At 44.3% G+C, this 14,938-nt stretch overlaps 2 protein-coding genes across 5 annotated transcripts in view; one reads left to right on the top strand and one right to left on the bottom strand.

The window, feature by feature from the left end:
• polg (polymerase (DNA directed), gamma) overlaps positions 1-6,357 on the top strand; it is a 57,975-nt gene extending 51,618 nt beyond the window's left edge. The window contains exons 21-23 of the mRNA XM_072470565.1: positions 903-1,111; positions 1,777-1,937; positions 5,456-6,357. Coding sequence (XP_072326666.1) covers positions 903-1,111; positions 1,777-1,937; positions 5,456-5,526 — 441 coding nt within the window. The 3' untranslated portion in view covers positions 5,527-6,357. The remainder of the gene's footprint in view (positions 1-902; positions 1,112-1,776; positions 1,938-5,455) is intronic.
• fanci (FA complementation group I) overlaps positions 5,377-14,938 on the bottom strand; it is a 77,643-nt gene continuing 68,081 nt past the window's right edge. For all 4 annotated transcript variants that reach the window (XM_072470561.1, XM_072470560.1, XM_072470562.1 and 1 more), the window contains 4 exons: positions 12,050-12,139; positions 10,877-10,972; positions 8,185-8,307; positions 5,377-5,878 (listed from right to left, as the gene is read on the bottom strand). In XM_072470561.1, the coding sequence (XP_072326662.1) occupies positions 5,813-5,878; positions 8,185-8,307; positions 10,877-10,972; positions 12,050-12,139 (375 nt within the window). In that variant the 3' untranslated portion in view covers positions 5,377-5,812. The remainder of the gene's footprint in view (positions 5,879-8,184; positions 8,308-10,876; positions 10,973-12,049; positions 12,140-14,938) is intronic.

Genomic DNA, 14,938 nt, shown 5'->3' on the forward strand with positions numbered 1-14,938 from the left:
CGGGGAGAACGTGCAAACTCCACACACTGACCCAGGGCCGTAGGCAGCAGTGCTAACCACTGATCCACCGTGCCGCCCCACTCTTTTTCTTGCGTGAAAGGGAAAACGTGGAACGTTTGGAAAATGTGCCAACTTATTTTTCCTTCCTCTGCACTTTTTTAATGGCTCAATGAGAATCTATGCAGTTTAAAAAAAACGAGTTTATTCAATGGTCTGCATTGGCTCTAGTTTGTATATGTCTACTGGAAATGTAGATTCTTGCTGTCCTTCTCTTTCGGAGAACTGTGGTTGCTGACCAATCACTGTTTGTCGATGTACCATTTGTCAATGTTCTCTGTTGATTATTCTCTTTGTCTACTATGTACCACCCCCGCACCGATGCTCCTCCCAGTGGGGGGGGGGGGGGGGCTAAGCTGCGCCACGTAAAGCCCCCGCTTTACCTGCCGATACAGACGCAGAACTGTGTACGTTCCCTCGGCTGTAGAAAAATACATTTCACTGCACTTTGGTATATGTGACAATAAATCAAATCAATCAATCAATCAGAACTGAGCTGACTCATTTAGCTAGCACAGGCGGGGGTATGGGTTCAAATCGCACCACTGCAGATGGAAGTAACCGGTAGTAAATCTGGAAAATAAAGCTGGTCTCAGTAATGCTGGCCGAGAAACTATCATCGATGGTCCTAAGAACCCATCTGGTTCACTCATGTACTTAACGGAAGGAAATCTGCCATCCTCATCTGGTCTGGCCTACATTTGACTCCAGACCCACATCAACATGGTTGACTCTTAACCGCCGCCTGCTATGGCCTAGCAAGCCACTCTGTTCAAGGCAATTGGGGATTCGGGGGGAAAAATAGTCGTACCCATTTTGATGTCCTGCCATTCCTTCCCTTCCAGTTCATGACCAGCCGTGTCAACTGGGTGGTGCAGAGTTCTGCTGTGGATTACCTCCATTTGATGCTGGTGTCCATGAGGTGGCTGTTCGAGGAGTTCCATATTGAGGGTAGATTCTGTATCAGCATTCATGATGAGGTCCGTTATTTAGTGAATAGTGAAGACCGATATCGAGCGGCACTGGCGCTGCAAATTACTAACCTTCTGACGCGGTAAGACACTTGCTTTTTCTTTCAGATCCAACTTTCTTATTCCAGATGTTAACTTTCATTTCAGGTAAATTATTACTCATGCAGAATTCAACTGGTATTTTTGTCACCCCAGTGGTTCAGTTGATGCATGTGTGGGACTGAGATACACAGTTCAAAACTGGACTGATGTCAGTCAGTGCCAATGGAGCTCTGCTTCAAGAGTCAACAGGCTGGATTCTCCGATCGCCGAAATCGCGTTCGGCGGGGGGAGACGACTACGGCAGGGGAGACTGGTGGGGGGTGGTGAGGGGGGTTACGGGGGGCAGTTTTTGCAGGCCGGGTCTGCTTGCGGACGGCGCCATGTTGTACGGATCGGCCACCGCCATGTGCATGCGCAGCCATGCGCCCGGCCATTCTGCATTTGTAGGTAAAGCGGGGGCTTTACGTGGCGTGGCTTAGCCCCCCCACCAGGAGGAGCATCGGTGCGGGGGCGGCACCGACTTTTTCGTCGTAAGACCAGACGGTTCCTGCGGACCTAGCCGCAGAATTGGAGAATCCAGCCCACCATTTTCAGGACAGGAGAATTTATTTGAAAATTTCAATGAAAAACAGTTAAGCTGAAGGACTCTAAATATGGTGCATGATCTGTACCAACAGTGAACCCCATTTTTATGTTTCATTTCAAGCTGCATGTTTGCCTACAAACTAGAGATGCAGGATCTCCCACAGTCCGTAGCATTCTTTAGCACAGTGGATGTCGATCAATGCCTGAGGAAGGAGGTGACGATGGACTGTCAAACTCCATCTAATGTTACAGGGCTGCAAGGACGATACGGGATCCCAGAAGGTACAGTTATCAACTGAGAGATAAAATTGTGAGAGACAAAATTGTGAACCTGGTGCTGCTACCCGAGAAATTGAATACAGTAAAAAAGGTCCGAGATGAAATGAAGAAATAATGCTGTAAACTTGAAGCAAACTACACAGGAGGACAGAAAGAGAAAGCCAGGTTGTTTTGGTTTACATAGAACAGTACAGGCCCTTCGGCCCATGATATTGTGTCGAGCATTTATCCTAATCTAAGATCAACCTAACCTACACCCCTTCAATTTACTGCTGTCCATGTGCCTCCAAGAGTCGTTCAAAAGTCCCTAATGACTCTGACTCCACCACCTCTGCTGGCAGTACATTCCACACACCCACCACTCTCTGTGTAAAGAACCTCCTCTGACATCTCCCCTATACCTTCCTCCAATCACCTTAAAAGATGTCCCCTCGTGACAGCCATTTCCGCCCTGGGGAAAAGTCTGGCTATCTACTCTATCCATGCCTCTCATCACCTTGATGTGGAGATGCCGGCGTTGGACTGGGGTGAGCACATTCACCTGAGGAAGGAGCAGCGCTCCGAAAGCTAGTGATATCGAAACAAACCTGTTGGACTCTCATCACCTTGTAACACCTCGATCAAGTCACCTCTCTTTCATCTTTGCTCCGTGAGAAAAACCCTAGCTCCCTCAACCTTTCTTCATTAGACATGCCCTCCAGTCCAGGCAGCATCCTGGTAAATCTCCTCTGTACCCTCTCCAAAGCATCCACATCCTTCCTATAATGAAGCAACCAGAACTGGACACAATATTCCAAATGTGGTCTAACCAGGGTTTTATAAAGCGGACGGAAAACCTCACTGCTCTTAAACTCAATCCCTGTTATGTTACAGTAAGACATTTTATTGCTGTTGGGGTGAGGGAAGAGACTTTTGATTTTAAGTGCTTCACACTCAGCTGGTTTAAACCTTCCTCTTCCATTTTAACGCCCGTGAAATGGAGGAGCCATGATTAATAAATGGCAACGTCACAGGTTAGCTGATATCTGCTCTGCACAACCATTTAATTATTATTCCATTTTCACTATTAGACCTTCCTACTCCTTCAGGCACTTAGGGCATGGACGACCATGGACTTCCATTAGATTGGTCTATGATTATGCTTGAAAAGTACTGCAGTAGTTAAACTCTTCTGCTGTAACCGCCCTATTGTAAAGATTTACAGGTGGTAATCACCCTGCTTGGCCACATTGTGTCTCGATTAGCTATCACATTTAAAAAAGAGATGTTCCCAGATTGGACACAGGACTTCCTTGCCTTCCAAGTTAATTTTCAGCCACTAGACAGGACTATATATTTCTTGGTATTTAATGCATCAATAGGTAGTTAGCCCAATGATGTAACTGTTGCTGCTTTGGTCACCTTATTGTAGTTTTCCTGAATGGAACCATAGACGGGAGCTGACACTATTCTAGATTCCAGGCTACAGGTGTTCAATGTTACGGTGATCTCCAGAAAGAAACTATTTTGAGGCAATCTAATTGAATTATTTTCCAGATTGTGAAGGCATTTGACAAAACAAATGCAGAAAAAAATGTTCAAATCCCAGGAGGCATGTTACAAATTAGGAAATTGTTAACAAGGAGGGAAGTGAAAGAACTAATTTCAGTCAAAGCCTGACTGTTGTAGAATAAATTACCAGGGAAGACCATTGAAATAGCGTAAATAGGTAGACACAATTGGATTCATCCCTAGAGAGAGGAGTTTAGAGATGATCTGGGAAAAAAAATAGACAAACATTGTTGGTTCTAATAGAACTCTTTGTGCCGCTGAAATTTCTTCTCTTGTGATCAGTGTGATGTGAGCTTTGACTAACTCATCAACGCTCCACTCTAAATTAAGTACTTACAACCCCTTAGGTTGAATATGTCACACATCCACGTGCTAGACAAACGAACAAATTGGTTCCTCTGCAGGAGGCTTGCAGTTCCACTGGTCTACAATGTACAAAAGAATTGATAGAGAGGCTTACAGGAGCTGCACAGTACCAGATGTTAATTAATTATCAGCTTTTACTCTTTGCTTTAAAAGATTAATGTGGCACCACTTTAGTCATTATCTTTTGAAGCTTACAAAATATACATCTGTGCTTTTTGGCACCATCTGCAACACAAAAAATGAATCTTATAAAAAGTTTGAAGTGTTGGCAAATGGCCCATTTAACACTGACTGCCTCCCACAAACATAGCTTTTGTCAAGCTCTCAAGCAGTGGATTTGTTATTGACTGCAGCCAAGTCCAAATCTTAATTGCCCCACCCCACCCCCAAGATTATAGTTTAAATTTAATCACTTATTTGGAAGAACTATCTAAAACTGGAGTTGTACAATTGGGATCTGAGCTAGGGAGGAGAAAATCGCCCAAGGTTTCGGCTGATTACCATCCAGTGACTCCAGCTGGAAAGGATCACTCACAGCTATGATGCCCCTTCTCTTTTGCCACTCCCAGAGTTGAATAGCTTTTCAACACTCCGTGATTAGGCTGGCAAGGACAGCATTCTAGTGAAGTAGAAATGGTGTATCCCAGCAAGAGTAAACACCATTAGGGGCTGGGTACAAAATGAGTTCTTAAAAACCTTTGAAAATGAGCTTATTGTTGGGGGTCCATATTCTTAAGTCTTCAAGTCCAGGGCGACATGGTGGCGCAGTGGATAGCACTGCTGCCGGACCCGGGTTCGATCCCGGTCCCAGGTCACTGTCCCCGTGGGGCTTGCATTCTCCCCGCCTGCGTGGGTCTCGCCCCCACAAACCAAAAAGACATGCAAAGTAGTTGAATTAGCCACGCTAAATTGCCCCTTAATTGGAAAAAGTCTTTGAGTCCATTACTGTATTGTCGACTATGGACAAATCTTCCCACCTCAGAGGAACTGGATGTTGAAGACACTGCAACAAATGGGTCTTTTTTGCTACACTGGAGTTAACTAACTTGCTATTTATTCAACATTTGGGAATTAATATTGAGCTGAAACATTGCACAGAATAGAAGGCCGTCTACATGTAAAGTTCCCCGGTAAGTCGAGGGACATATAAACCAGGATCATTACTTTATATAGATGTCCATTTGCTTGGCTTGACATTAGCCAAAACCTCTGCTAACACTCGCCACCTGAATTGCAGTTGGATGAGGCAAGGAACTTAGTAACACCTGAGGAAGTGTACCTCCGAAAGCGGCATCAGTGGCTTTCGCAGATCACATGGGGTGTGGAAAGTTAATCTGTATTGTAGCTGTTGACACCAGAATCCTTGTGCTCGAGCCATGCAAACGTTCACTGAAAAATGAAATTTCTTCACAAAAGAAACAACTCATTCAGAGCACATCCTACCAAATGATTTGATCATTGAAAAGGCTCTCCTGTATATCCTTCTCTGCCCATGTTCATGAATGAAAGACTACACAGACACGTAGAAGTTTTGTCATTATTTTAATAATTGTGCATTTTCCAGTTTATAGTAATTTTATATTTTACATTTTTCGTTCCTGCAGGAGAAGCACTAGATATTTATCAAATAATTGATAAAACAAATGGGTCTCTAAACAAAAGAAAACAAACATAAAAGAAAGCTGCACAACGAAAGACAACTTCAGGGAAGCATCAAACGGCCATCCCAATTCTCAGGTCTCACTTGCGAATGTGGCTCCCCCCCACCCCCGATGATCGAAATTGTATAAACGGATGAAGCTTCACAAGATCTGGATGGGAAATGATTCAAGTAAGCATGGCAGAGATGAACTGGAAGTCTGGAGAAGGGCGATTGCATTCTGAATAATTCAAAACGAGTGTAAATTCAGACCTAATGTCCACATTTATTGGGCACTCCCTCTACCCTTGTTATTACAGTTTCATCTTTTTCTCTTTTTCTTCTTTGGTTCTCTGTTTTCTAGGTTTTCATCCACAGTGATATTTGACTGGAGAATAAGAATAAACGGTTCTGGTGTATTAATTGTACAACATACAAACCTCTATTTAAGTATATTTGCATCATTTAACACAAAATTTCAGTAATGCTGCAAGACTTCTTCTCTCTTTCCTGTGCTGTAATTATTATAATTGTTTCAGTATGAGCCATGAACAACCACTTGGCAAATCAACGTGATCATTTCCCAGTGATTATTCATGGGTCAGGGATTAGCACCATTGGGTAGCAGTAATAACTGGGTGTATTTAAAGTCTCTTAGGATGAGCACGCCACTTTGGCACAGCTCTCACTATAATTGTGTGCTCCATAGTCATTGCAGACACTCATTACCTCTTTCCAATCAGAAGGGAGTTGACGTGCACATTTACTCGAAGCACACAGTTCAGGTTCCTTTTGACTCCTACTGTGTGGAATTCCTGACATTAATAAAAAAAAAAACCTCTGTGGTTCAATCACTTAAAGATGCAACCAACCACCTGCATTTCTTTTTGTATGTAATGAGGTAAGAATTGCTATAGTTGCTGTTTATTACAAATTTTCCTTTTAGAACACATTTGATATTATCACCGTGACCACAGCAGGTTTGCCTACTGTCCTTATCCCTCAACAATTTAAGCTGCACTTTACATTAATTATGACAGACTATGTTTGAGTAATCCACATACAAATGAAGTCGTTGGTTAATGGCTGTTTCGTTTAAAAGAATTAATGCAACGTTGTTTCATGGGTTAAAAAATTAAGCTCACATCTGTGAAATATGGAAAGTATTTAAGGGGAATAAAAAATGATGCAACGGAGGCATACGTTGCCAGAGTCCATTTGCAAGCCTGCGCCACCATGCCATTTTTTGGTCCCCAAGAGACTTGCTGCGCCACTTACTGAGTTTCCATTCACAGCCATCCACGAGGGGCTTCGGTGCTTTTTGTCCTTTCTTGCTCACCAGCATAAAAGGATGGAATCCTGTTCGGATTTGCTCCGCTCCCATATAAATGAAGAGGCCACGTTAAAATAGAACTATTCAATGAACGAGCGATCCAGGTACAGCAGCAGACAGTAATGAAGGCAAAATGGAATATTGGCCTTCGTAGTGAGAGGTTTTGAGTATAGGAATAGTTTTACTGCTATTGTATAGGGCATTTGTGAGGCCACACCTGGAGTAGTGTGCCCAGTTTTGGTGTCCTTATCTGAGGAAGGATGTTCTTGCTATGGATGGAGTGCAGCAAAGGTTTACCAGACTGATTCCTGGGATGGTGGGACTGTCGTATGAGGAGAGACTAAATCGGTTAGGATTATATTAATTGGAGTTTAGAAGAGTGAGAGGGAGGGCAGCACGGTGGCGCACAGTGGGTTAGCCCTGCAGCCTCACTGCGCCAAGGTCCCAGGTTCGATCACAGCTCTGGGTCACTGTCCATGTGGAGTTTGCGCATTCTCCCAGTGTTTGCGTGGGTTTCGTCCCCACACCCCAAAGATGTGCAGGCTAGGTGGATTGGCAATGCTAAATTGCCCCTTAATTGGAAAAATGAATTGGGTACTCTAAATTTTTTTTTTTTTCTTTTAAGTTAGAGGCAGTCCAGAGAAACTTCACTAGTTTGATCCCCGGTATGGAGGGATTTTCTTAAGTGGAGGTTGAGTAGGTTGGGCCTGAACTCAGGGAGTTTAGAAAATTGAGATGGTTTATCTGACTCCATTAATATTAAGTAGAAATATGCATATTGCGGGGTGGAATGGTGGTGCAGTTGTTAGCACTGCTGCCTCACGACACTAAATTTGTTTAAAAAGAGTGAGAGGGGAATCTCATAGAAACTTACAAAATTCTAACGGGATTAGAATGGGTAGATTCAGAAAGAATGTTCCGTATGGTGGGGGAGTCCAGAACTAGGGGTCATAGTTTGAAGATAACCTTTTGGAGAAATTTCTTCACCCAAAAAGTGGTGAACCTGTGGAATTTGCTACCACAGAAAGTAGTTGAGGCCAAACCATTGTGTAATTTCAAGAAGGAATTAGATATAGCTCTTGGGGCTAAAGGGAGCAAATAATATGGGGAGGAAGGCGGGATCAGCCATGATCACAATAATGGCGGAGCAGGCTCGAAGGGCCGAATAGCCACCTCCTGCTTCTATTTTCTATGTTTCTTCCCCTTTTTCCTCTGGGGAAGTATATTCACATGAAAATTAACTCAGTGTGAGCAATTGAAGGCGCAGATCTGCCCCCCTCCATGCTGTTGTTGCACATTACAGCAATTGAGAGTGATCTTTGAACAAAACTGAGTAAGGCTGAAACGATACAAGGCTTTACCTGATCATCTGCTACATCTTGGATTTCCTCCGCTTCCTGTTCCTGGAGTGCTGCGTCCAATGTGGCTGCATTAATCCTGAAATCTCTTGCTGTGCTGAGCTTCATGTACTGCATCAAGTTCACCTGCAAGAGGAAAAAAAAACTTTGGAGCACACAAGCTGTGGCAGCTTTTCAAAAATGACTTAACTAATTTATAACAATTGAGCCCAAACTCACAAGGAGAAAACAGTAGAGTGAAGGTAAACACAAATTAAACTGCAACAGCAGAAACAGAAGCACAGATTCAAACTAAGATAATGAATATAGGTTCGTCTCAGAGTGAACAATATGTAGAATAAATATTCAGATGGGATAGTAAAACGATGTAATAAATTAAAATCTAGTTGGGAACGGTGTTAAGAGGCAGGAAGAAAGTGAACGACTGCAGCTTTGATCATCAGTATCTGGTGAACAAAAACAGCTTAACTTGCACCTTTGTCATAGGCAAATGGATTTTTGCAATGTTGCACTTGGCAAAAAGTAGAAAGTCTGTCCCAGTTTGTCAATAATCTGGAAAACTGAAACTGTAAAGCAGCAGCAAAACACAAGGAACCATATAATTCCTACAATGCAGAAGGAGGCCATTTGGCCCATCGAGTCTGCACCTATCCTCTGAAAGAGCGACCACTCCTCCACTCTATCCCCACCTAACCTGCACATCTTTGTGACTAGGAGGAAACCCATGCAGACACAGGAGAGTGTGCAAACTCCACACAGTCACCCAAGGCCAGAATCGAACCTGGGGGTCCCTGGCGGTGAGGCAGCAGTACTAACCACTTTGGCGTCTGACACTACTAGGCGTTTTGCTAATTTTTGCATAGCTTAACTGTCTTTATCTGGAGCATTACACAGTTTTTGGGCAGTTGATGAGGAGGAAGGATATTACTGCCCTTGGATAGGTTAGAGAGGAGAGTAACAGGTTTCAGAGATGTAATACACGAGAGGTTGGATTTGTTTATTTTGAAATAAAAGGGTTTTCAAGATTATGAGCAGATTGACAAAACTGATCAAGGCAAACCGTTCAATGATAAAAGGCTCAAATCATAGGGGTATAGAATTAAAACTACTTTGCAGTAAAACATCAGAATTTTTACTACTTCATACATGAGCCAACCAAGTTGAAGAATAAGTTGGCAGGAATGTTTATTGAAGAAAGTATAAGTAGGCTCAAGGCAATTTCTTGTATTTCTGGAGAGAAAGAGTTGAAGGGTGTAGCCAGCTGATGGGTTTGTGGAGTTGAGGTTAGACATGTGGGTTTAATGGCTTCCTTCTGATTTGTAACACATCATACTCCAGATTCCGCCACAGATGGGATTATAAAGGAGATTAAGGAGTTTTTTGAGGAGGTGACAAAGATGATTGATATGGGGAGGACAGTGGATGTTGTTTACATGGACTTCAGTAAAGCCTTTGACAAGGTGACTCATGGCAGACTGGTACAAAAGGTGAAGTCACATGGGGTCAGAGGTGAGGTGCTAAGATGGATACAGAACTGGCTCGGTCACAGAAGGCAGAGGGTAGCAGTAGAAGGGTGTTTTTCTGAATGGAAGCTTGTGACTAGTGATGTTCCACAGGGATCTGTGCTTGGGCCTCTGTTGTTTGTAGTGTACATAAACGATTTGGAGGAAAATGTAGCTGGTCTGATTACTAAGTTTGCGGATGACACCAAGGTTGGTGGAGTGGCAGATAGTTTTGAGGATTGTCAGAAGATACAGCAGGACAGATAGGTTGGAGACATGGGCAGAGAAATGGCAAATGGAGTTTAATCCAGACAAAGGCAAGGTAATGCATTTTGGTAGGTCCAACAGAGGGGAAATATACCGTAAATGGCGAAAAGTCAGAGAGATCTGGGCGTGTATGTTCACAGATCTTTGAAGGTGGCAACACAAGTGGAAAAGGTAGTCAAGAAAGCAAATGGAATGCTTGCCTCCATTGGACGGGGCATAGAGCATAAAAATTGGCAAGTCATGCTACAGTTGTATAGAACCTTGGCAAGGCTGCACTTGGAATATTTCGCACAATTCTGGTCGCCACACTATCAGAAGGATATGGGGGCTTTGGAGAGGGTGCAGAGGTTTACCAGGATGTTGTCTGGTCTGGAGGGTGTTAGCTATGTGGAGAGGCTGAATAGACTCGGACTGTTTTCATTAGAAAGATGAAGGTTGAGGGTTGACCTGATAGAGGTCTACAAGATTATGAGGGGCATGGATAGAGTGAATAGGCAGCCACTCTTTCCCAGGGTGGAGGTGTCAGTCACCAGGGGGCTTAGGTTTAAGGTCCGTGGGGCAAAGTTTAGGAGGAGATATGCGAGGCAGGTTTTTTAGGCAGAGGAAGGTTGCGGAAGCAGATACATTAACGGCGTTCAAAAGGCATCTTGACAAACATGGGGGTAGGATGCGTATAGAGGGATACAGCACAAGGAAGTGCTGAGGGTTTTTGGCAAAGGTTGGTATGACGGTACAGGCTTGGAGGGCCGAAGGGCCTGTTCCTGTGTTGTATTGTTCTTTGTTTAAGTTCCATAGGGATAAACTGTGTTTATTTTCTTCAGTGTATTCTGTCTCTCCACGACATTGCAATATTTCAGACTAAAATGAAGTATTAATTTGAATATTATTTCCCCAACAGAAGTGGGGGGGAGGGGTAAGCCACCTACCTTTGACTTCTTGGTAAGATGAATCAGAAATTTCTCATATTGCTCAATGGCAAATATCAGGTTGGGTACTGGCTTAGTTTCACGGAGTACCCGGGCCTGTACATAAGAGCAACAGAAACGTAAATCATTCTCAGAACGAAAAGACTTCATGCAACGGGTCACTGAAAGGCACGGTAATGATCACACCATATCTTTGAATAAATGCACTCAGGATCTACAATTATTTATGATGATCTCAAAGTGATGATAAATTACAAGTTTATTGCCTAGTGTGAATGTTACAGTAATATTTTGCACATGGACAAAATGAAGCCAGAAGTGAGGCATTTTGTGGGCACATTAACATTTCCACTTGGCTTCATGGTTCAAAGCAGCACGGGATACAGTAAAGAGCTGGAAGGCTCTGGGTGAGTCCTGAACTAAGGGGCGCTGTTTTACAATTGGGAGTCGCCCTTTTAGGACAAAGAGGAGGAAAACTTCTTTCTCCGAGGGTTGTACAACTTTGGAACTCTGCTGCAGAAGGCAGGGCTGTGGGGGTAACTGAATATTTTTAAGGCGGAGGTAGATAGATTCTTGTTAGGCAAGGGAATCAAAGGTTATCGTGGGTAGATGGGAATGTGGAATTAAAAACACAAACAGATCAACCGTGATCTTATTGAACGGCGGATCCCACACCCCAAAAGTGAGGTGGGGAAAGCTAAAATAAAAATCAGATTCAGTTTATGCCACCCAGATTCTGGTGTCAAAATCAGATTCAGTTTATCCTTCTGGAGAACGGTTCCTCTTCTAGAATGTATCTTTGGATAACATAGTAATTAATAGTCATTATCCTTCTTGAGGGGTCTAGGTCATGAGTAAAGATATAGGTGTATATATTGTAAAGAATTTTCATACAAAATTACTTTTGAAATATTTTGTGGGGTAAAGAGCCACAAGCTCAGACTAGTATCGCAAATTTACAGCCATCAGGAAATTTGTCCTCACACATAGCAATTCAACACATGGAATGGATTCCTCGATAGTCAGAGACAAAAACCAAGAACCATTAGATGATGCAATGGGAAGACAAACAGGATCATTGAGGATGGATAAACCAAGGTAGCTCGATGGCCTTCCTCATCTGTATTTACAGAAGGCCTCTAAACTAGGTTATATATTTTACAAATCCCATACCATTGCTGCAGTGGTGGCTGCCATCATCTTCCTCTTGTCTTTTTTCTTTCCTGCACCTCCTCCAAAACTCATTGTCACACTCTGGACATTCTGTTTGGGAAAACTCGAGTTAGAATTAAAATGCTCAACAACTTGTGACTGTGTGGAGTTTGCACGTTCTCCCAGTGTCTGTGTGGGTTTCCTCCCACAGTCCAAAGATGTGCAGGTTAGGTGGGGTTACAGGGGTAGGGTGGGGGAATGGGCATAGGTCGGCTGCTTTTTCGGAGGGTCGGGGCAGATTTGATGGGCTGAATAGCCGCTTCCTGCACTAGGAATTCTAGTATCTGTGAACTTGTTCTTTCCTCCACAAAGCCGCAAAATGGTAGCAAAACACTCAAAGTTACAAGAGCTACAACAGAAATTATGATTTGTAACTTTTGGGACTGTCCCTGAATAGAATCGGCTCATATTTAACCCGGGGTCATCGATGGGGAATATCATGGGTATTTTGCAGAGCTTCGGGGTCTTCTCCGGCAACATGTGAACAAGTTGAGCAAATATTGTGGTCAGCGTGTCGGGGAGAAGAGCCAGATATGGGGGGTTGCCATTTCGGTTAGTGGGGTCTAGTTTACGATACTTAGGGGTCCAGGTGGCTAGGGATTGGGCGCGGTTCCAGAGGTTGGCCTATACGAATGGAGTTAGTAGAGTTACGGCAACCCGCAGAGGTGAGATAGTCTTCCACTGTCATTGGCAGGCTGGGGCCAATCATGTAAGATGCAATCTTGCCGAGATTTTTTCTTTTCTTTTTTTAAAATTTAGAGTACCCAATTCATTTTTCCAATTCAGGGGCAATTTAGCGTGGCCAATCCAACTACCCTGCACATCTTTGGGTTGTGTGGGCGAAGCCCACGCAAACACAGGGAGAATGTGCAAACTCCACACGGACAGTGACTCAGAGCCAGGATTGAACCTGGGGACCTCAGTGCCGTGAGGCAGCAGTGCTAACCACTACGCCGCCTGTTTTTGCTTTTATTTCAGTGTCTCCTAGTGTTCCTGCCCAAGTCTTTCTTTTTGAAGGGTCAAGCAACTTATTTCTTGCTTTATTTGGGTGGGTACGGTTCCGAGGATTTGGAGGGGGTCCTGCAGAGGGACAGTTACAGGATCTGGCGCTGCCAAATTTGCAAAATTGGGTGTGGCCTGGTAGCACAGTGGTTAGCACTGGTGCTTCACAGCACCAGGGTCCCAGGTTTGATTCCCGACTTGTGCCACTGTCTGTGCGGAGTCTGCACGTTCTCCCCGTGTCTGCGTGGGTTTTCTCTGGGTTCTTCCCACAAGTCCTGAAAAACGTGCTTGTTAGGCGAATTGGACATTCTGAATTCCCCCTCAGTATGGCAAATAGGTGATTTTCACAGTAACTTCATCGCATTGTTAATGTAAGCCTACTTGTGACATTAATAAAGATTATTATTGCTATATTATTACTGGGGAGCCAATGCCGAGAAGGTTTTGGGGGTGGTGCAGGGACTTGGGGGCATTGGTAACGCCGCCAATGCAAGGTATTTGGTGAACCCAGTGGTGGTGTCCACGTTAAAGATATGAGGGCAACCTCACGGCTGGCTCCCATTTGTGCTAATCATCTGTTTGAGCCAGCAAGGCTGAACGCCACATTTGGGGCATGGAAAGAGAAAGGGCTGGAAAGAGTGAGCCATTTAATCCTGGAAGGAGGAATCTGGGTTGACCGGCTCGGACGTGTTTAGGGACCTCCAGGTACCGAGCTTTGTGAAGAGGGTGTTCTCGGATTTTCCGGTGGTGCCACCATTATCCTTACTGAAGAGGATTCTCTCCTGTTTGGGGTCGGAGGAGCGCAGCACGTCCGGCATGTATGAATGGATCATAGGGGAAGAGTTGAGTTCGGTGGAAGGGGTAAAAGGCTAAATGGGTGGAGAAATTGGGGCCAATACTGGAGGAGAAGGTATGGAGCGAGGTGCGGCGGAGGGGGAAGGCAACGTCATTGTTTGTGAGACTGAGCCTGATATAGCTCAAGGTAATGTTTTGAGCGCACCTCACCAAGGCTAGGATGAGTCGGTTTTTTTGAGGAAGTAGAGGACAGATGTGAATACTTCAAGAGGGCCCACACACACGCACATCTTCTGGTCCTGTTACAAGTTGATGGATTTCTGGCAGATGTGTTTTAAACATCATGTTGGTGATCTTATGTATTGAGCTGGAGCCCTGTCCATCGGTGGCTATTTTTGGAGTTTTGGATGTGCTGGAGCTGCAGACAGTTGCGGGGGCGGACGTCCTTGCCTTCGCCTCGTTGGTGGCACGGAGGCAGATTTTGCTGGGCTGGAGGTGAGCAATGCCCTGAGTGCTTTGGCATGGTTAGGGGACCTGATGGAATGTTTGCACCTCGAGAAGGTCAAATACACCGCAAGGGGGTCGATTGAAGGGTTATACCAGAGATGGCGCCGTTTATATTGTAAATCAGAGAGTTGGTCACTGTTAGCTGTTAGAGAGGTGGTGGGGTTCAATCCCTGGTCCTATCTGAGTTGATCAAGATTTTGGAGGGTGCTATATTAGCGGGAATTTAGTCAGAGTTTCTGTCCCTAATTACTACTTAAAGGGGCTGTTTAGCACAGGGCTAAATCGCTGGCTTTGAAAGCAGGCCAGCAGCATGGTTCAATTCCCGTAACAGCCTCCCCGAACAGGCGCCGGAATGTGGCGACTAGGGGCTTTTCACAGTAACTTCATTGAAGCCTACTTGTGACAATAAGCGATTTTCATTTCATACTTAAAAAAAAATTTTTTTTTAGAGTACCCAATTCATTTTTTCCAATTAAGGGGTAATTTAGCGTGGCCAATCCACCTACCCTGCACATCTTTTGGGTTGTGGGGGCGAAACCCACGCAA

This window comes from Scyliorhinus torazame, chromosome 12, assembly GCF_047496885.1.
Source record: "Scyliorhinus torazame isolate Kashiwa2021f chromosome 12, sScyTor2.1, whole genome shotgun sequence".
Taxonomy (NCBI): Eukaryota; Metazoa; Chordata; class Chondrichthyes; order Carcharhiniformes; family Scyliorhinidae; genus Scyliorhinus; species Scyliorhinus torazame.